General features: G+C 20.9%; 1 protein-coding gene across 7 annotated transcripts in view; it reads right to left on the bottom strand.

Annotated features, from left to right (window-relative positions):
• sm (smooth) overlaps positions 1-21,297 on the bottom strand; it is a 220,148-nt gene that overhangs the window by 17,471 nt on the left and 181,380 nt on the right. For 3 of the 7 annotated variants that reach the window (XM_065510522.1, XM_065510523.1, XM_065510526.1), the window contains 2 exons: positions 6,679-6,908; positions 4,142-4,234 (listed from right to left, as the gene is read on the bottom strand). In XM_065510522.1, the coding sequence (XP_065366594.1) occupies positions 4,142-4,234; positions 6,679-6,908 (323 nt within the window). The remainder of the gene's footprint in view (positions 1-4,141; positions 4,235-6,678; positions 6,909-21,297) is intronic. The other 4 variants (XM_065510525.1, XM_065510527.1, XM_065510528.1 and 1 more) reach the window with 3 other exon arrangements.

The raw sequence follows: 21,297 nt of genomic DNA, 5'->3' as shown, positions 1-21,297 counted from the left end.
TATAAATTTAGCTGGCCTTTTCTAACATCCCTAAGGTTTTATAGTTGGTTATGTACTCAAAGGATTTAAAATTTAATCAAAATTAAAAGCAAAAAGATTAATAATAACAAAATAAGCTAGAAACTTAGGTTAGGTCAAACTAATGGTACCTTTTTTTAATAACAAATAAATTTGGAAAGAGATAGAAAAAAGTGATTTTATAGTTAACAAGTAAGAGAGCACAGCCGAATATACAATTTTGTTTAATAAACTTTTGAACAAATAAAAATTTCAATATGAATAAAAGAAATTTTAGAAAAAAAAGTAAAAATAAAAAATTTATTTATTTATTAGCTTCATAAAGCTAATATCCAATTAAATTTTTTTCGATCTGATAAATAATGTAAAAATATGTAAAATAATTAATTTAAATTAATGTCTAATCCAATAAAGAAAAAACTCATTATTAATAATTCTACTTAAATCCTATAGACGTTACCCGAAATTTAAATATTTAATGCTTCTATTAGCTTTTCATAACATTTATTTTAAGTAATAAATGTCCTTAAATATTATTTTCCGCCATTGCCCATCATAAAACCTGAATTACATATTCCCGGCTCTGCTGTTAAAAAAACAGAGATGTTAACAACTCCATAACAACAACAACATACATTGTTTGCATGACAAAGAAGAAGCATAACAGTAACATTATGCTTTATGTTTCTCAGTTACTCACTGAGTAGGAGAAAAAATGGCGGACAAAAAAGAAGCATAACAGTAACTGTAAAATTGTTTATGTTTATAAATTACTCGTGAGTAACAAGGAGAAAATGGTGGACAAAGAAGAAGAAGCATAACAGTAACTGTAACATTGTTTATATTTCTCAATTAGTCGTAAGTAAGATAGAGTAATAGGAGTTAAACAAATAAATGAATTTGAATGATTAAAAGCAACGATTAGGCGCAGACTAATAATAAATAAAATTTAAAGTAATTTGAGTTTAATATTTAACTAAAACAGAGCTATAAACTAAAGACTGTAAGCAGTTATTTTGTGAAAAATTCAAAGCTTTAACAAAAATTTTAAAATAAATATTTAAAAATTGTATAGGAAGATATTTGACATAATCCCAAATTTGGGATTTAACATTTAAATTTAAGAAATAAAACTTTGAAAAAAAGTAGTAGAAATTTAGAATTATTTTAATTTTAACTAAATTACAAAAATGTCTGCAACATTTATTTTAAGTAAGTTATAATATTTTAAAACCCCAAAAATAATTAAAAACATTCAAAATTTAACTTTTAAAAAAGTAGTAGAAATTTAGTACTTTTTAATATTTAACAAAATTACTTTATTTTTACTTAAAAATTTAAATTCTTGATTAGAACAAAATTTCTAACATTTCGTAAATAAATAAAAAAAAGTAGTAAAAATGTATTACTATTTAAAGAAAAAAGTATCTTCAACATTTATTTCAAGTTAAAATACTGCAAAACCCCGAAGAAATAATTAAAAACATTCAAAAATTAACTTTTAAAAAAGTAGTAGAAATTTAGTACTTTTTTAATATTTAACAAAATTACTTTATTTTTCCTTAAAAATTTAATTTCTTGATTAACAACAAAATTTCTAGCAAGTTTTAAAACAAAATTTGCTAATTTTTAACTAAAATAAAAAGGTAGTAAAAAGTAATTACCACTATTATGATACAAAAAATATCGAAACATTTATATTTTGCTGTTACCAATTATTTTAAAGTAAAATTTGTAGAAAAAATTTAAGAAATAAAACTTTGAAAAAAGTAGTAGAAATTTAGTACTTTTTTAATTTTAACTAAATCGCAAAAGTCTTCATTATTAATTATAAGTTAAAATATTCGAAAACCATAAGAAATAATTAAAAACACTCAAAATGGATGTTTATAAAAAAGTAGTAGAAATTTAGTACTTTTTTATTTTTAACAAAATTCATGTTTTTCCTTAAAAATTAAATTTCTTGATTAAGAACAAAATTTTCAACAAGTTTTAAAACAAAATTTACTAATTTTTAACTGAAATAAAAGGGTAGTAAAAAGTAATTACTACTATTATGATAAAAAAAATATCGAAACATTTATATTTTGCTGTTACTAATTATTTTAAACTAATATTTATAGAAAAAATTTAAGAAATAAAACTTTGAAAAAAGTAGTAGAAATTTAGTACTTTTTTAATTTTAACTAAATCACAAAAAAGTCTTCATTATTAATTATAAGTAAGTTAAAATATGCCAAAACCCAAAGAAATAATTAAAAACACTTAAAATTAAACTTTTAAAAAAGTAGTAGAAATTTAGTACTTTTTTATTTTTAACAAAATTTATGTTTTTCCTTAAAAATTAAAATTCTTGATTAACAACAAAATTTCTAACAAGTTTTAAAACAAATTTCACTAATTTTTAACAGAAATAAAAAGGTAGTAAAAAGTAATTACCACTATTATGATAAAAAAATAACGAAAAAACAATATTTAGCTGTTACTAATTATGTTAAACTAAAGTTTAGGAAAAAAAAATACAAGAAATAAAACTTTGAAAAAAGTAGTAGAAATTTAGTACTTTTTTTAATTTTAACTAAATCAGAAAAACGACTTCATTATTAATTATAAGTTAGTTAAATTATTTCAAAATCCAAAGAAATAATTAAAAACATTGAAAAAGTATGTAAAAATGTAGTAGAAATTTAGTACTTTTTTATTTTTAACAAAATTCATGTTTTTCCTTAAAAATTAAAATTCTTGATTAAGAACAACATTTTTTAATTTATTCCCTTTCATAACAATCCTCTTTATTTCCAATTTTTTTAAGTAACCTTGCACAATTCCAAACTATTTATTTAACCCTCTTATTAAAAAAACGCTACTTTTGTCCCAGCTTCATCCTGCTTTTGTAAGGTCTTTATTCTTTTTCACTTAACACAATTCCATTTCAAATTGTTGCATTTACCACAAAAACAACAAAAACTCTAAACATTTTATGATTGTTTTTCATGTTAAATTGTTTTTACTTTTTTTTATTGTATTGTTTTCCTTTGGCTTTTGTTTAGTTTTGTGTTTTGTTTATTGTTATTTTTTATTGTCAATTGTACCTTTGAGATTTGGTTTATTGTTTTGATATGACTTTAGTTTTTTTTTCTTCTGTTCAGGCTTGTTATTATTATGAATTTGCAACAAAGCATCATCATAATAATTATATTTGTTGTTTTTGTTATTAGAGAAATGCATACTTTGGGCACTTGTCTCTTTTGACAAACCAACAACAACAATATAGTGAGTGAAGAAAAACAATAACAATATAAAAACATGTTTAAGGTAAATAACTGTTTTCAAGTAGTTGTAGCAGAGATTAAGGAAAATAAAGTGAGTGTAAGGAGAGAGGGAGATGGAAAACAAGAAGAGTATGTTAGCATTTTTGAGGGGTACACACACATGTATTTGTAATTATTATTTTTATTTGTTTGTAATCTCACCTTGACACGTGCAAAAAAAAACCAAGTAGTGTTAAGATTTTATTTAAACAACAACAATAAGAGCGAGCTTAAAAATAAAGAGTGGGTGGCTGAGTGTGTAAAATTTCAGGGTCACATTAATAAACCAGAAGTTTACAAGAAATTTTGTTAAATTTTAAGACAAATTTAATTAATTTTAAGGAGTTTTATAGGAAAACTAGTATTAGGAGAATAACAACAATTTATTTGGCTAAAGAAAATAATAAATAAAAAAACATCTAAGAAATCCTATGGAAATCTTTTTTCAGTTTGAGCTATATTAGTTTTTCAGTTATTAATAAACCCTTTTTCTTATTGCCTTGGGCAGTTGGAATTTTAACTATGGCTGCTTCAATAGAAAAAACAAATAAGAAAAAGATTTCTATAGAAATTATGCAGAAATGTAATTATGTTTTTGAGCTAAAAAAAAGTGTCTTGCTGAAATAGGAGATTCAAAGAAATTGTGTTTTAACTGTATTAAAAATGTATTAATGACATTAATAATGATAAATTTGTCCTGGTTTTTAAATGACTAAAATGTTTACAAAAAGCTTTTTATATAACTGTCTTAACTAAATGTTCTAATACTTAATATTATTAAGAAATCATTGTGAAAATCAATCATAACTTACCCTTGCAACATTTCCGTATAAGCAAACCAAATTGAAAAGTTTATCAGTATTCGATGTATCATGATCCAAGCCATAAACCATCATGACAGCACCCTGTAATAAGAAAAGTAACGAAAAATTAATTTAAAATATAAAAAATAAAACTAAAATGTTTGGGAGTCAAAATTTTGGGTGAAAAATTTTGGAATTTTAGGAAAAAATATTTGGGACTAATTTTTGTGGTCCCAAAAATGCTTTAATATTGAATTAAAATATTTTAAAAAATTTCTTTTATATTACAAAAAGATTTGTTCAACTTTGGGTCCTTATAATATTTGGGACAAATTATTTTAGATACAAAAATGCACAAATTTTGTCATAAAGTTTTTTAAGGGAATTTAAGGCAACTTTTTTTAAGTAAATGTCTTTAATTGGAAAATTTTTTGAAAAAAAAAAATTTAATTTCGAAGTTTTTAAAATTTTGGGACAAAATTTTTTAAAAATTTATAAGAAAATCTTATATGAAATTTAAATGTTTTGAAATATTATGAAGTTTAAGCAAAAAATTTAAAGAAAATCATTTATTTTTAGTGTCACAAAAATATTGGGCAAATTAGCTTTGTCCCAATTTGGAAAAAATTTTAAGAAAATGTGTTTTTGTAAGAAAATGGGAAAAAGGGAATTTAATACAACTTTTTGTAAGAAATTGGCCAATTTTTTTTTAAAAAATTTAAAATTTCGAAGTTTTTAAAATTTTGTGACAAAATTTTTTAAAAATTTATAAGAAAATCTTTTAAGAAATTTATATGTTTGAAATATTATGAAGTTTAAGCAAGAAATTTAAAGAAAATCATTTGTTTTTAGTGCCACAAAAATAATCATTTATTTTTTTTAGTGTCACAAAAATATTGTGACAAATTAGCTTTGTCCCAATTTGGAAAAATTGTAAGAAAATGTCTTTTTGTAAGAAAATGTCTTTAATTGGGCAATTTTTTGAAAAAAAAATTTTAAATTTCGAAGTTTTTAAAATTTTGTGACAAAATTTTTTAAAAATTTATAAGAAAATCTTATATGAAATTTAAATGTTTGAAATATTATGAAGTTAAAGCAAGAAATTTAAAGAAAATCATTTATTTTTAGTGTCACAAAAATATTGTGACAAATTTAATGTGTCCCAAATTGCACAAAACTTTGTCAAAAAGTGTTTAAAGGAAATTCCGGACCAGCTCTGATAAGAACATTTCTTTTTTTTTATTTTTAGTGTCACAAACAATTTGGACAAATTTGGTTTGTCCCAATTTGGAAAAAAAATTATCAAAAAGAGTTTAACGGCAATACCGGGCCAGCTCTGATAAGAAAATTTCTTTATTAATTTTTTAATTTTTGAAAAAAAAAATATTTTTTTAAATTTGGGACAAAATTTTTTTTAAATTTTGGGACAAAATTTTTCTTACATTTTGTAAGGAAAATAATGTATGATTTTTAAATATTATAAAGTTTAAACACAAAATTTAAAGAAAATCATTTGTTTTTAGTGTCACAACAATATTGTGACAAATTAGCTTTGTCCCAATTTGGAAAAAAATTGGTCAAAAGGTCTTTAAAGACAATTTCGTGCCAATTCTGTTAAGAAAACTTCTTTTTTTAAGCTTTTTTATTTTTGTTTATAATTGTTTAAATTTTGAGACAAAATGTTTCATACATTTGTAAGGAAAATCATGTATTATATTTAAATGTTGGAAATATTATGAAGTTTAAGCTAGAAATTTGCAGAAAATCATTTGTTTTTTAGTGTCACAAAAATATTGGGACAAATTTATGTTGTCCCAATTTAAAAAAAAAATTGCCAAAAAGTGTTTAAAGGCAGTTCTGATACTTTTTGTTAGCCTTTTTTATTTTTGAAAATAAAAACTAAAAAAATAAAAATTTTGAATTTCTTAAATTTTGGGACAAAATTTTTCATACTTTTTTTAAGGAAAATCATTTATGATATTTAAATTTTTGAAATATCATGCAGTTTAAGCTCGAAATTTGTGTTTAAACACTATTCCGTGCTAGTTCTGTTAAGAAATATATTTTTTCCGGCTTCTTTATTTTTTTAAAAAAAATCTAGTTTTGAATTTTTTAAATTTCGCTAATAAATTTTTTAAGAAAAATATAAATGTTATTTAAATGTTGGAAATATTATGAAGTTTAATAATGAAATTTGCAGAAAATCTTTTGTTTTTAGTGTCACAAAAAAATTGTGACAAATTTTTTTTGTCCAAAATTCCCAAAAAATTTTGCAAAAATAAGATTCAAAAAAACTTTGTCATTTTTGTTAAAAAAGTATGTATTTTTATTTGTCCCAAAAATTTTGGGACAAATTATATTTTCCCCTAAAATTGAACAAATCGAGATATTACTTAACACAATTGTTTAAAACAATATGTCAAAGCATTTAATACCTATGTAGAATGTTCCAATTTTAATTTGGGACAGTTTTTGTCTGTCCCAAAATATGGAAATATTTATTTTTTTTAAATTTTTTTTTATATTAACAAACAAAAATTGCTTACAATTTCTCCTACCTGTGACTGTCCTTGTGCAGTGAATGCTGCTACGGCTACATTGCGGCCCTGTGCAACAGTTGGCTCTTTCATGAGAGCTGTTGGATTTATGTTGGCGCCTTTCCAACTCTCCGGTGTGGTGGCATGATATTCTTGAGCGGCAAATGGTGGAAATGCAGCGCTCGGTCCCAAAAGTGGTTGTTCTTTAAAAAAATTTGTTGGATTTGATATTAAGCCGACTGGATTTTGAGTTGGTTTTAAAAATATTTTTTTTTATTTTTTTGTTTTTGGAAATATCAAAACATGCACAAGAGAGAGATATAGAGGAAACGGTAGTAGTAGTAGTAAAACGTTGATGTTGAGTTTGATTTGTTTAACATTTTGTTTGTCAAAGATTAGCAGGTTTAGTTGCGATACATAAAAAATGGGCATGCAAAAAATGGAACAACATAAAAATAAAGAAGAAAAAAAAAAAACAAAAATGATAAGAAAATTAGCACAAAAATTAATATTATTTATAAAAAAAAAAAAAATAATTGCGACTTAAAATAACTAAATTTAGATAAATAAATAAAAACACTTGAGAGATATAAAGAGAACAGCTACTTAGTTTTAAAGATACGTATACTTAATATTTAGTGGCGAAAGAGAGAAAGAAAGAGGAGACGTATACTTATTATTTATTAGCTAATGCTTTTGTTTCAACACTCATACGCCACGGCTGTAACAAATTAATTCTGTAAACTAATTTAATTACTGCAATCTTGTTTATGGCTGTTTACAGCACCTGGGTTTTTTACATTTTATTATAAATTCAAACTCCTGATACTAAAAAAAAAACTTAATATAAATCATTCGTTGCCTTTAAAAAAAAACCCATAAAATTACAAACATGTTTAAATGTAGTTCTAACTAGATGGCGTGGGATATAGGAGGATTTCCTCCTATCAGCATTATCAATTACTAAACAAAATTATATGGTCTTCATTTTGTTTAACAAATAATGGAGGAAAAGCACACAACAGCAAGTCCACCTTTACCTTTACTTTACCAAAAAAGGTAAAAAAATCTCTTTTTCATTTTGAGCTCATTTATTTGTTTGTTCTACTTCCTTTTTAATGACAAGGTTAAACAAGCGATTAGTAAAATGTTACGAGTATTCTAGATATATTGTTTCATGCTATTGTTTTCCATTAATTTTCTGTTTATATTTACTTTATTTCAAAGGTAAAGTGTAAAATAAATTTATTTTCCTCTATTTAAGGATAATTTTTTACCATTTATTTGCTGGCTGTCCAAAAATAACACACAAACACAAAAGTAAAAGGCATTATATCGCACAAATTACTAGAACATTAATATTAATTAAAAAAGTAAAAAAAAAAAAATAAATAAATAAATGGGGAAAATATTAAAGGAAACATATTTAAGTTAGATAAAAAAATAAAAACAAATGGAAATTGTAAAAAGTTTTAAACAAGATTTTAATAGAAAATAAGATTTTTTGATTAAAATTGCATTTAAAATGGAAATATTAAAATTTTTGAGAATTTTTTTGCTGAAAAAAATAGTAGTAGATTTTTACTACTTTTTGAAAAACCAATTTTATGTGGAAAATTTTCATTAAAAATAGCAGTATAATTCTTGCTACTATTTAAAATATTGAAAAAATTAAGTTTAAACTAGAAAATCTCTAAAATTAGTACCAAAATTGTTACTACCTTTTTAACTTTCAATTAAATTTTTTATCTTTGTTAGAAAAATTGTATTTATGAAGCGAAAATAAAGTTTTAGCTAATATTTTTTGCTAAAAAAAATAGTAGTAGATTTTTACTACTTTTTTAAAATTGATTTTAAGAAGAAAATTTTCATTAAAATAAAAGTATCATTATTGCTACTATTTAAAATATTGAATAAATTAAGTTAAAATTTGAAAATTTGTAAAAATAGTATTAAAATTGTTACTCCCTTTTATAATTTCAATTAAATTTTTTATCTTTGTTAGAAAAATTTTATTTATGAAGCGAAAATAAAGTTTTAGCTAATATTTTTTGCTGAAAAAAATAGTAGTAGATTTTTACTACTTTTTTCAAAACTGATTTTAAGTAGAAAATTTGCATTAAAATAACAGTATCATTTTGGCTACTATTTAAAATATTGAAAAAATTAAGTTAAAAATAGAAAATTTCAAAAAAAAGTATTAAAATTGTTACTCCCTTTTATAATTTCAATTAAATTTTATATTTTTTGATGGCAATATTCATTTAAAATGGAAATACTACGTTTTTTATGAATTTTTTGCAGAAAAAAAATAGTAGTAGATTTTTACTACTTTTTCCAAAAACAGATTTTAGGTACAAAATTTTCAATAAAATAGCAGTATCATTCTTGCTACTATTTAAAATATTGAATAAATTAAGTTAAAACTTGAAAATTTGTAAAAATAGTATTAAAATTGTTACTCCGTTTTATAATTTCAATTAAATTTTATATTTTTTGATGGCAATATTCATTTAAAATGGAAATATTACGTTTTTTTATGAATTTTTTGCAGAAAAAAAATAGTAGTAGATTTTTACTACTTTTTTTAAAAACCGATTTTAGGTACAAAATTTTCAATAAAATAGGAGTATCATTCTTGCTACTATTTAAAATATTGAATAAATTAAGTTAAAACTTGAAAATTTGTAAAAATAGTATTAAAATTTTTACTCCCTTTTATAATTTCAATTAAATTTTATATTTTTTGATGGCAATATTCATTTAAAATGGAAATATTACGTTTTTTATGGATTTTTTGCAGAAAAAAAATCGTAGTAGATTTTTACTACTTTTTTTAAAAATTGGTTTAAAACTGAAAATTGTAATTTAAAATGGGAGTAGCATTCTTGCTAATATTTAAAGTATTATACAAATTAAGTTAAAACTTGAAAATCTGTAAAAATAGTAATAAAATTGCTACTACCTTTTAACAATTTTGTTAAATTTAATAGTTTTTGTTGATAATATTATATTTAAGTTGGAAATATTATGTTTTTTGGGATTTCTTTTGCAGAAAAAAATAGTACTTAGTGAATTTTTACTACTTTTTTAAATGCTAATTTTAAGTAGAAAATTTTCATTTCATCATGCTACTATTTAAAATATACAAAAAAAATTAAGTTAAATCTTGAAAATCTCTAAAAAATAGTATTAAAATTGTTACTCCCTTTTATAATTTCAATTAAATTTAATATTTTTTGTTGGCAATATTACATTTAAATGGGAAATGTTAAGATTTTTAAGCATTTTTTTGAAGAAAAAAAATAGTAGTAGATTTTTACTCCTTTTTTCAAAATTGATTTAAAGCTGAATATTTTAATTAAAACTAGCAGTTCTATTCTTGCTACTATTTTAAAAATTACGTATCTTTAAAAATAGTACTAAAATGTCTACTACCTTTTAACATTTTAGTTAAATTTAATAGTTTTAGTTGACAAAATTACATTTTTTGTGTTTCAAAGAATTTTAAAGATTTTGTCATCAAACAGATACCAAAACTATTATTCTATACGAAACTACAAATGTATTCTTCTCTTCAAAGTGTTTAAAGGCAAATTTGGATTGTTTTTTTTCTTTAAGGGGACACAATAAATAAATTTTCATTTTGGTACTTCTCATTTTTAAGTACTTTTGTGTAAACACAAACATATAGTATGGTACGATATATGAAACAGTAGTTACAGGTACTTGATAAAAGTGTAAAAAATAGAAAAAAAAATTGTGTAAAAGAAACAAATTTATATAGATTTTTTTGGCCAATGAAAGTATAAAATGTTTTTTTTTTTAAATTGTTTGAAATATTACTGGTTTTTTATTAAATAAAAACTAAAAATGTGTAATAAACAGCTGAGCGTATTAGTGTTGAATTCAAGAATTAATTAAATATTAAGTATACGTATTCATTGGTTTATTTGTTTAAGTACTTTTATAGAAACTAATTTAAAAGTACTAAAAACTAAAAGTACATAGCAAAGTATTAAAATAAGTACTTTTTTTAGCGTTGTTAAAATTGGAATATTTTTTTTTACTGAAAAATAATTATTTGTCATTTATTAGTAACTTCTTTAAAAAAAGTGCCAAATTTCAAAAAAAGTACTTTTATGGAAATGTATTAAATGTACCTTATTGTTAAAATTGGCAAATTTTTTAGATAAAAATATGATTTTTTTTCAGATATGGGGATTATTTTAGAAAAGTACCAAAAAGTACTTTTATGGAAAAGTACCAAAAGTGATTTTTTTAAAAGCGGGATATTTCTAAACTGTAATATGATTATTTATCATTTATTAGGAGCATTTTTCAAAAAAAAAAAGTACCAAACTATGCAAAAAGTACTTTTATGAGAAAGTACCAAAAGTTTTTTATTGTTAAAAATTCATTGTTTTTAAACAAAAAATGCTTATTTTTCATATATTGGGTAGATTTTTCGAAAAGTACCAAAGACTTAAAAAAGTACTTTTGTAGAAAAGTACCCAAAGTACTTTTTTGTTAAAATTGGGATTATTTTTCACCTATTTGGTACTTTTTTTTAGAAAAGTACCAAATTATCCAAAAAGTACTTTTGTAAAAAAGTACCAAAAGTGCTTTATTGTTAAATGTGACATTTTTTGAACTGAAATACGATTCATTTACATATATTAAGCTCTTTTTTAGAAAAGTACCATAGTACTAAAAAAGTACTTTTATAGAAAAGTACCAAAAGTACAGTACTTTTGTAAAAAAGTATCAAAGAACTTTTTTTGCTGAAATTTTGATATTTTTAAACAGAAATACGATATTTTTTATATATTGAGTTTTTTTTTACAAAAGTACCAAAAAAGTACTAAAAAGTAATTTTGTAGAAAAGTACCGAAAGTACTTTTTTGTTAAAATATTGATATTTTTAAACAGAAATACGATCATGTTTCACCTATTGGATATTTTTTTTAGAAAAGTACCAAATTATCCAAAAAGTACTTTTGTAAAAAAGTACGAAAAGTACATTTTTTGAAATGAAATACGATTCATTTACATATATTAGGCTCTTTTTTTAGAAAAGTACCATAGTACTAAAAAAGTACTTTTATAGAAAAGTACCAAAAGTACAGTTTTGTTGAAATACGATATTTTTTTTAACATTTTGGGTACTACTTTTTGGAAAAGTATCTAAAAAGTACTTTTTAACCTAAGATTTTTTTTCTTTTCATATAATTTCCTTTCTGCTATCCCTTTCATTTGTGTCTAGTCATTATAAATAACCCTTTTACATTTAAAACTATTTTCTTCATTTGTTACTTATTTAAATTAATTTGTATTCTTATCCATAACTCACTAAACTAAAGTAATCAATACAAAGACAGAACGTTCAAACAAAAACTAAGTGTTTTTGAGTCATTAATTAAAACATTTTTAAATCATTTGTCAATGTCAAATGCTACACAAGTAAAAAAGCCAAGACAACAATTAAGACAGTAGGAATGAAGGCTAAGGAAAAGCCAAAAATAATATTTTAAATAACATAAAAAGGGACGAAATATTTAAAAGACCCTGTTAAATTTTTTATTTAAAATAAAATCAATTTATTCTGCTTATTTTCATTTCAACATCATTAACAAATATTTGCTTAAAATAAGCTGTTATTTTAAATCAAACAAAAACTAGCTTGTCTTTTTTTTATATATCAAACAGGATATTTTGGTACTTAAAAAGCTAGAAAAAAAATGTGACATTAACAGTTAAACAAATTCATTTTTTTTTGAAAAGTTATTTAAGTGTTTTAACACAAGTTTTTCTAGGGGATAAAAACTTTGTTAATGTCAATAAATGTTGCTGCACAAACCCACTTTAAAACGCTCTTGTATTATTTTAACGTTATTTTTTTCAATTTTCTTATTCACTTTAAGTGTCTTTGGATTTGGTAACATTAAAGTGAAACATCAACATTATTTTAACAATGTGTTGAAATAAATTTTTATTTTTATTTTATTTTTTTTTGAACAAGTGTGTGTCAAATGTTGAGAACATACATAGAATTTAATACCAATGATGAAAATTTTTGATAAATTTCGTTTAAAAAATGAATTTTTTGGTGAAAATGTTGTAGAAAAAAATAGTAGTAGATTTTTACTACTTTTTTTAAAAATGAAAATTTTATAATAAAATTGTGGTATTATTATGACAACTCTTTTAAATATTTAAAAAAATTAAGTTAAAAATTGCATATCTATAAAAAATGGTACTAAATTCTTTACTACCTTTTAAAATTTGAAATAAATTTTAAAGTTTTTGTTAGAAAAATTGTATTTATGAAGCGAAAATAAAGTTTTAGCTAAAATTTTTGAAAAAAAAAATAGTAGTAGATTTTTACTACTTTTTTTAAAATGAAAATTTTATAATAAAATTGTGGTATTATTATGATAACTCTTTTAAATATTTAAAAAAATAAGTTAAAAATTGCATATCTATAAAAAATGGTACTAAATTCTTTACTACCTTTTAAAATTTGGAATAAATTTTAAAGTTTTTGTTAGAAAAATTGTATTTATGAAGCGAAAATAAAGTTTTAGCTAAAATTTTTGAGAAAAAAAATAGTAGTAGATTTTTACTTTTTTTAAAATGAAAATTTTATTGTAAAATTATATTATTATTATGACAACTCTTTTAAATATTTAAAAAATTAAGTTAAAAATTGCATATCTATAAAAAATGGTACTAAATTCTTTACTACCTTTTAAAATTTGTTATAAATTTAAATGTTTTTGTTAGAAAAATTGTATTTATGAAGAGAAACTAAAGTTTTAGCTAAAAATTTTGACAAAAAAAATAGTAGTAGATTTTTACTACTTTTTTTAAAATGAAAATTTTATTTTAAAATTGTGGTATTATTATGACAACTCTTTTAAATATTAAAAAAATTAAGTTAAAAATTGCATATCTATAAAAAATGGTACTAAATTCTTTGCTACCTTTTAAAATTTGGTATAAATTTAAAAGTTTTTGTTAGAAAAATTGTATTTATGAAGCGAAAATAAAGTTTTAGCTAAAATTTTTGAGAAAAAAAAATAGTAGTAGATTTTTACTACCTTTTTTAAAATGAAAATTTTATAATAAAATTGTGGTATTATTATGACAACTCTTTTAAATATTTAAAAAATTAAGTTAAAAATTGCATATCTATAAAAAATGGTACTAAATTCTTTACTACCTTTTAAAATTTGGTATAAATTTAAAAGTTTTTGTTAAAAAAATTGTATTTATGAAGCGAAAATAAAGTTTTAGCTAAAATTTTTGAAAAAAAAAATAGTAGTAGATTTTTACTACTTTTTTTTAAAATGAAAATTTTATAATAAAATTGTGGTATTATTATGACAACTCTTTTAAATATTTAAAAAATTAAGTTAAAAATTGCATATCTATAAAAAATGGTACTAAATTCTTTACTACCTTTTAAAATTTGGTATAAATTTAAAAGTTTTTGTTAGAAAAATTGTATTTATGAAGCGAAAATAAAGTTTTAGCTAAAATTTTTGAAAAAAAATAGTAGTAGATTTTTACTACTTTTTTTAAAACTAATTTTAAGTAAAAAATTTGCATTAAAATAGCAGTATCCTTCTTGCGACTATTTAAAATTTTGAAAAAATTAAGTTACATCTTAAAAATCTGTAAAAATAGTATTAAAATTCTTACTACCTTTTAAAATTTCAAATAAATTTAATATTTTTTGTTGGCAATCTTACATTTAAGTGGCAAATATTGAGAATTTTTGCAGAAAATAGTAGCAGATTTTTACTACTTTTTTTAAACTGATTTGAAGTTGAAAATTTTCATTAAAAATAGCAGCAGCATTCTTGCTACTATTTAAAATATTGTACAAATTAAGTTAGATCTGTAAAATCTGTAAAAATAGTATTAAAATTCTTACTACCTTTTAAAATTTCAATTAAATTTAATAGTTTTCTTTGGCAATATTACATTTTGTGTGTTAAGATTACATTTTTTGAAAAAAATTCAACAAAAAAAATAGTAGTAGATTTTTACTACTTTTTTAAATTTCCAAAAATTTTGTATTTTTTGAAAGAAAATATAGTTTTTGTATGCAAAATTACATTTAAGTATTAAAATAACGTTTTTTTGGTGATTTGTTTCTTGAAAAAAATAGTTGTATTTGTTACTACTTTTTTTAAATTCCAAAAATTTTGTATTTTTTTTGAGAAAATATTGCATTTAATACATTTAGCATATGAATTAGCATATTTCCCTTAAGTATAACTTGTTCTATGGCATTATATGGTTAATTTATTATAATTAATTATGATTGACACTAAAACCTTTACTCCCTGGTTTATCAGGAATTGATGGTTGGTAAATTATAGCATGTTTTGTAAAATATTTCACATATTATTTTGTTAAAATTAAAACACAAGATAAATTTATGCAAAATCATGGTTATTTTTTTGTGAGTTTTATTCAACATTTTGACAACTACATAATGACTTTTTGAGGTTATGGTTGTTTGTACAAAAACTACATTTATTTTATTATTGAAAAATGTAAGCAGTAGTTTTTTTTGGTGGCAAAATTTACAGCATTTTGCAATTAATCATGTTTGTGGTGCAATTTACCTTCTTTTTTTATTTCAATTTGATATGAAAATGGAAAATGTTTTAATGAAAAACAATTATTTATAGAAAATATTGTTTTGCGGTTCTATGACAGCAACATTTTAGTTGTTATTTTTGTACAGTTCTCTAGAGGAAATTATTGTTTTCCTGCAGTCAACACATTTCGTGTTTCTAGGGAAACAGAAAATGTCAAAAGTAACCGTGTAAGCTGTCTGTAATAAACTTCCTTTAAGATATGGGTGAAGAAGAAAATTAATTGTTTAATTATCTGTAGAACAAGATTATGTTGAAATAATCTTGTTTAAATTGAAAATGTGTGTTTTGTGAAGGCAAACAATTTAGAATTTTAATTTAATCTGCCACGCAACCTACAAACATTTAATCTATTCTATTAATTTAAGCTCCCAAGTAAACGGGTTCTATTCAAAATTTTACAACTCAACACACCAGCTACGACATGTTAACAGAAAGAAGAAACACCCCAATCAAATTTAAACAGAAGTAAAAACTTTTGCACTTTTCAAACTATTTTTCAGCAAAAATAAAAAAAATAAAATTAAAAGGAAAACTATTATTTAATAATGGTAGACATGAAGATTGTTCGTGTGTGTTTGTTATTGAGGATGATAAAAATACCATAAAACTACCCAGAGTAAGTCCTCCTTCCTTCCTTTCTTCTGCTCTTCCCCTTTTTTTTTGTAGAAAAACTTAATTTTCCACTCGTATGCAAACTTAATTTAATGTAATGTAAGTTTTATATTTTCCTTATTTTTCCAAACCAAAAATGACAGTTACTGGCAGTCCTACCACTAGTTTAAACTACTCTTTAAACATTAATTTTGGAAAACAGAAAACATATGAAGAAAAACTTTTCAGCAACAAAAAAAAAAAAATAATAAAAAACGTAAACTTAAAACGGCAGCAACATATTTTAAGTTTTAAAAAGTAGACATTTTAAATGTGTTAAAGGACATAACTTAAATTTAAAGCAAAAATAACAGAAAAATTTCACCCAAATAAAATAGTACACGAATTTTACTACTATTTTAAGAAAGGAATTTTAATAAAAAAGCCTTAATGAAACTTAAAATGTTTGCTTTATTCAAAAAAATAATAAAAATCAAGAAAATTAAAATTTTGAAAAAAGTAGTAGAATTTTACTACTATTTTTCTTTTAAGAAATTTATTGTTTTTTCCAACAAAACTTAACTTTTTAATAAAAAAAGAGAATATCAGCTTGATTTCAAGCAAAATTTATTAAAATTGTCCAAAAAGTAGTAAAAATTTACTACTATTTTAACAAATAAATTTTTTCATTCAATATTTTGTTATTTTCAAGGTAATTGAATTATTTAAAACATTAAAAAATAAATAAAATAAAATTTTAAAAAAGTAGTAGAAATTTACTACTATTTTTCAGTTAAGAAATTTGTTGTTTTTTCCAACAAAACTTAAATTTATAATTAAAAAAGAGAAGATCAGCATATTTTGAAACAAAATTTTTGAAAATAGTTCAAAAAGTAGTTAAAATTTACTACTATTTTAACAAAAGAAATTTTTCCTTTAATATTTTGTTATTTTTAAGCTAATTAAATTATTTAAAACAATAAAAATTCAACATAATAAAATTTTTAAAAAAAGTAGTAGAATTTTACTACTATTTTTCCTTTAAGAAATTTATTGTTTTTTCCAACAAAACATAACTTTTTAATTAAAAAAGCGATTATTAGCTTATTTTCAACCAAAATTTATTAAAATTGTTCAAAAAGTAGTAAAAATTGACTACTATTTTAACAGAATAAATTTTTTCTTTCAATATTTTGTTATTTTTAATTTAATTAAATTACTAGAAACAATAAAAATTCAACAAAATTAAATTTTTAAAAAAGTAGTAGAATTTTACTACTATTTTTCCTTTAAGAAATTTATTGTTTTTTCCAACAAAACATAACTTTTTAATTAAAAAAGAGATTCAGCTTATTTTCAAGCAAAATTTATTAAAATTGTCCAAAAAGTAGTAAAAATTTACTACTATTTTAACAGAATAAATTTTTTCTTTCAATATTTTGTTATTTTTAATTTAATTAAATTACTAGAAACAATAAAAATTCAACAAAATTAAATTTTTTAAAAAGTCGTAGAATTTTACTACTGTTTTTCATATAAGAAATTTGTTGCTTTTTTTCCAGCAAAACATAACTTTTTAATTAAAAAAGAGATCATCAGCATATTTTCAAACAAAATTGATTAAAACAAATCAAAAAGTAATAAAAATTTACTACTATTTTAATAGAAGACATTTTTTCTTTCAATATTTTGTTATTTTTAAGTTAATTAAATTATTTAAAACATTAAAAATTAAATAAAATAAATTTTTAAAAAAGTAGTAGAATTTTACTACTATTTTTCTTTTAAGAATTTTATTATTTTTTCCAGCAATACTTAACTTTATAATTAAAAAAGAGAATATCAGCTTGTTTTCAAGCAAAATTTTTTAAAATTGTTCAAAAAGTAGTAAAAATTTACTACTATTTTAACAGAATAAATTTTTTTCTTTCAATATTTTGTTATTTTCAACATTATTTAAAACATTAAAAATTAAATAAAATAAATTTTGAAAAAAGTAGTAGAATTTTACTACTATTTTTCATATAAGAAATTTGTTGTTTTTTTCCTACAAAACTTAAGTTTTTAATTAAAAAAGAGATTATCAGCCTATTTTCAAACAAAATTTTTGAAAATGGTTTAAAAAGTAGTTAAAATTTACTACTATTTTAACAGAAGAAATTTTTTTTTTCAATATTTTGTTATTTTTAAGCTAATTAAATTATTTAAAACATTAAAAAATAAACAAAATTAAATTTTAAAAAAGTAGTAGAATTTTACTTCTATTTTTCCTTTAAGAAATTTATTGTTTTTTCCAACAAAACATAACTTTTTAAATAAAAAAGAGATTATCAGCATATTGTCAAACAAAATTTGTTAACATTGTTCAAAAAGTAGTAAAAATTTACTACTAATTTAACAGGGAATTTATTTCCTTCAAAATTTTGGTATTTTAAAGCTAAAATTTTTAAACAAACAAAACTGTTATAGTTTCTAAAGCATCTTAACTAATCAAGCTGATAAATTATTTCAAAATTTCTTTGTTTCTTTTAATATTATATCATTTCCACACATCATTTGAAATATTTTCCATTTGCTGAAAATTTACAAAAGCAAACAAACAAACATGCTGCAGTAAATATTTTACAAGTGAGAAAAAAGAAAAACTATATTATTTATGGTTTTTAATGTTTATTTGTAATTAAAGAAACATTTTCAATGGCTAATAACAATTAAATAAATTAATTATAATTACTAAGCGGAATAAACACCACAAAAACAAAAAAAAAATACTCAGACGCAAACATTTACCAACGCACTGGGGGCAGACCGAAAATATGAGGAAGAAAAATCATGAGAATTGAAGAAAAAAAAAAACTCAATTATCACCACAAATTTATACAAACATACTTACAGACAAATATAAATAAACACCTACTCAAACATTGAGAAGAACGTACGCAAATTAATACACCCTACACATAAACCGTATAAAACTGGTTTCTATTAGTTGTAGATCATGTTGGTAACCTTAGAATTTTATATCGAAAGATCATTGACAGAGATCTTTAGATATGTAACACAATTGGACAGACAATTTTCACATTTCCCAACATTGTTGATCATATTTTGTGTGTTTAATTTGTTTGTATATTGTTTTTTTTAAAAGTAATTTAAACACAAAAAGAAAATGATTTTCAAACACTTGTGTGTGTGGTGCTTTTTTCTGTTGGAATATTTATGATTTGTATTGTATTATCTCGATGAGTTTTACATGGCAAATAAAAATACTACCTAGAGAATTTTAATTTTTATTACCTCCACCAGGCATCTGTGTATTTAAAAGCTAAAGCAAACTTTTAAAATTACATAAAAACTTCCAAAAAAAAAAACATAAATTTTTGGATAATATTTATCTAGCAATAGAAATTTGCAAAAGTAAATCATTATTTGGCATGATACGAGTACTTAAAAACATCTGTGCTAGACACAAATAAATCATTAAAGGTCATTTAGAGAAATCTTTTTGCTAAAGGAAAGTTAATGAAATTAATCATTAAGTACTAAATTATAAAAAGTAGTAAATTTGTAAAATTATATAATTTTACAATTTATGATGTTCATTTTACAAAATATTTGATTTTAAATAGATTTTTATTGAATTCTCCAAAAAGTAGTAGAATTTTGAAAAAAAGTAGTAGAAAAAAAATAACAGTTTTTAATGTTTTTAGTTAGAATTTAGCAATAATATTAATTTTCTGTTGAAAAATAATATTTTTTTAAGAAAATTTTAAAAAGTAGTAAAATTTTCTAAAAAGTACTAAATTACTAAAAATTAGTATTTAAAAAAACCTTGTAAATTTATAATTTATGATATTCTTAATGCTAAATTTTACAATTTATGAAAATAATTTTTCAAAATATTTGAATTCTCCAAAAAGTAGTAGAATTTTGAAAAGAGTAGTAGAAAAAAATTAATAGTTTTTAATGTTTTTATTTGGAATTTAGCAATAGTATTAATTTTCTGTTGAAAAATAATATTTTTTTAAAAAATTTAAAAAAGTAGTAAAATTTTGTAAAAAGTACTAATTTGAAAAAAAAAAATTTATTTAAAAAAACCTTGTAAATTTACAATTTATGATATTCTTAATGCTAAATTTTACAATTTATGGAAATAATTTTTCAAAATATTTGAATTCTCCAAAAAGTAGTAGAATTTTGAAAAAAGTAGTAGAAAAAAATGAACAGTTTTTAATGTTTTTATGTGGAATTAAGCAAAAATTTTAATTTTCTGTTGAAAAATAATATTTTTTTAAGAAATTTAAAAAAGTAGTAAAATTTTGTAAAAAGTACTAAATTGCTAAAAATTAGTATTTAAAAAAACCTTGTAAATTTATAATTTATGATATTCTTAATGCTAAATTTTACAATTTATGAAGATAATTTTTCAAAATATTTGAATTCTCCAAAAGGTAGTAGAGTTTTGAAAAAAGTAGTAGAAAAAAAATTAACAGTTTTTAATGTCTTTATTTAGAATTTAGCAAAAATTGAAAAATAATATTTTTTTTAAGAAAATTTAAAAAAGTAGTAAAATTTTCTAAAAAGTACTAATTTGAAAAAAAAAAATTATTTAAAAAAACCTTGTAAATTTATAATTTATGAAGTTTTTAATGCAAAATTTTACAATTTATGATGTTACTTTTTCAAAATATTTGAATTCTCCAAAAAGTAGTAGAATTTTGAAAAGAGTAGTAGAAAAAAAAATTAAAAACTTTTTAATGTTTTTATTTGGAATTTAGCAAAAATTATCATTTTCTATTGAAAACTAATATTTTTTTTAAAAAAAATTTAAAAAAGTAGTAAAATTTTATAAAAAGTTCTTAATTGAAAAAATAAAAAAAATTGTAAAATGTCATAAATCTATAATCTATCATAATCCTTTAATAAATTTTGTACAAATTTCAAAAAAGTAGTAGAATTTTTAAAAAAGTAGTAGCATAAAATTGAGTAAATTTGCATGTGTTTTTTGGAATTTACTATAAATTTTCATATTCTGTTAAAATAATAAAAATTTTGTAAAAACTTTACAATTTTTAAAAAGTATTAAATTGAAAAGATAGAAAATTTGTAAAATGTGGTAAATTCATAATTTGAAAAAAAAAAAATTATTTAAAAAAACCTTGTAAATTTATAATTTATGAAGTTTTTAATGCTAAATTTTACAATTTATGAAGATAATTTTTCAAAATATTTGAATTCTCCAAAAAGTAGTAGAATTTTGAAAAGAGTAGTGAAAAAAAAATTAACAGTTTTTTAATGTATTTATTTGGAATTTAGCAAAAATAATCATTTTCTATTGAAAATTAATATTTTTTTAAAA

This window comes from Calliphora vicina, chromosome 5 (assembly GCF_958450345.1).
Source record: "Calliphora vicina chromosome 5, idCalVici1.1, whole genome shotgun sequence".
Lineage (NCBI taxonomy): Eukaryota > Metazoa > Arthropoda > Insecta > Diptera > Calliphoridae > Calliphora > Calliphora vicina.
The sequence above is the reverse complement of the archived record's forward strand: the minus strand, read 5'-3'. Positions and strand labels throughout refer to the sequence as shown.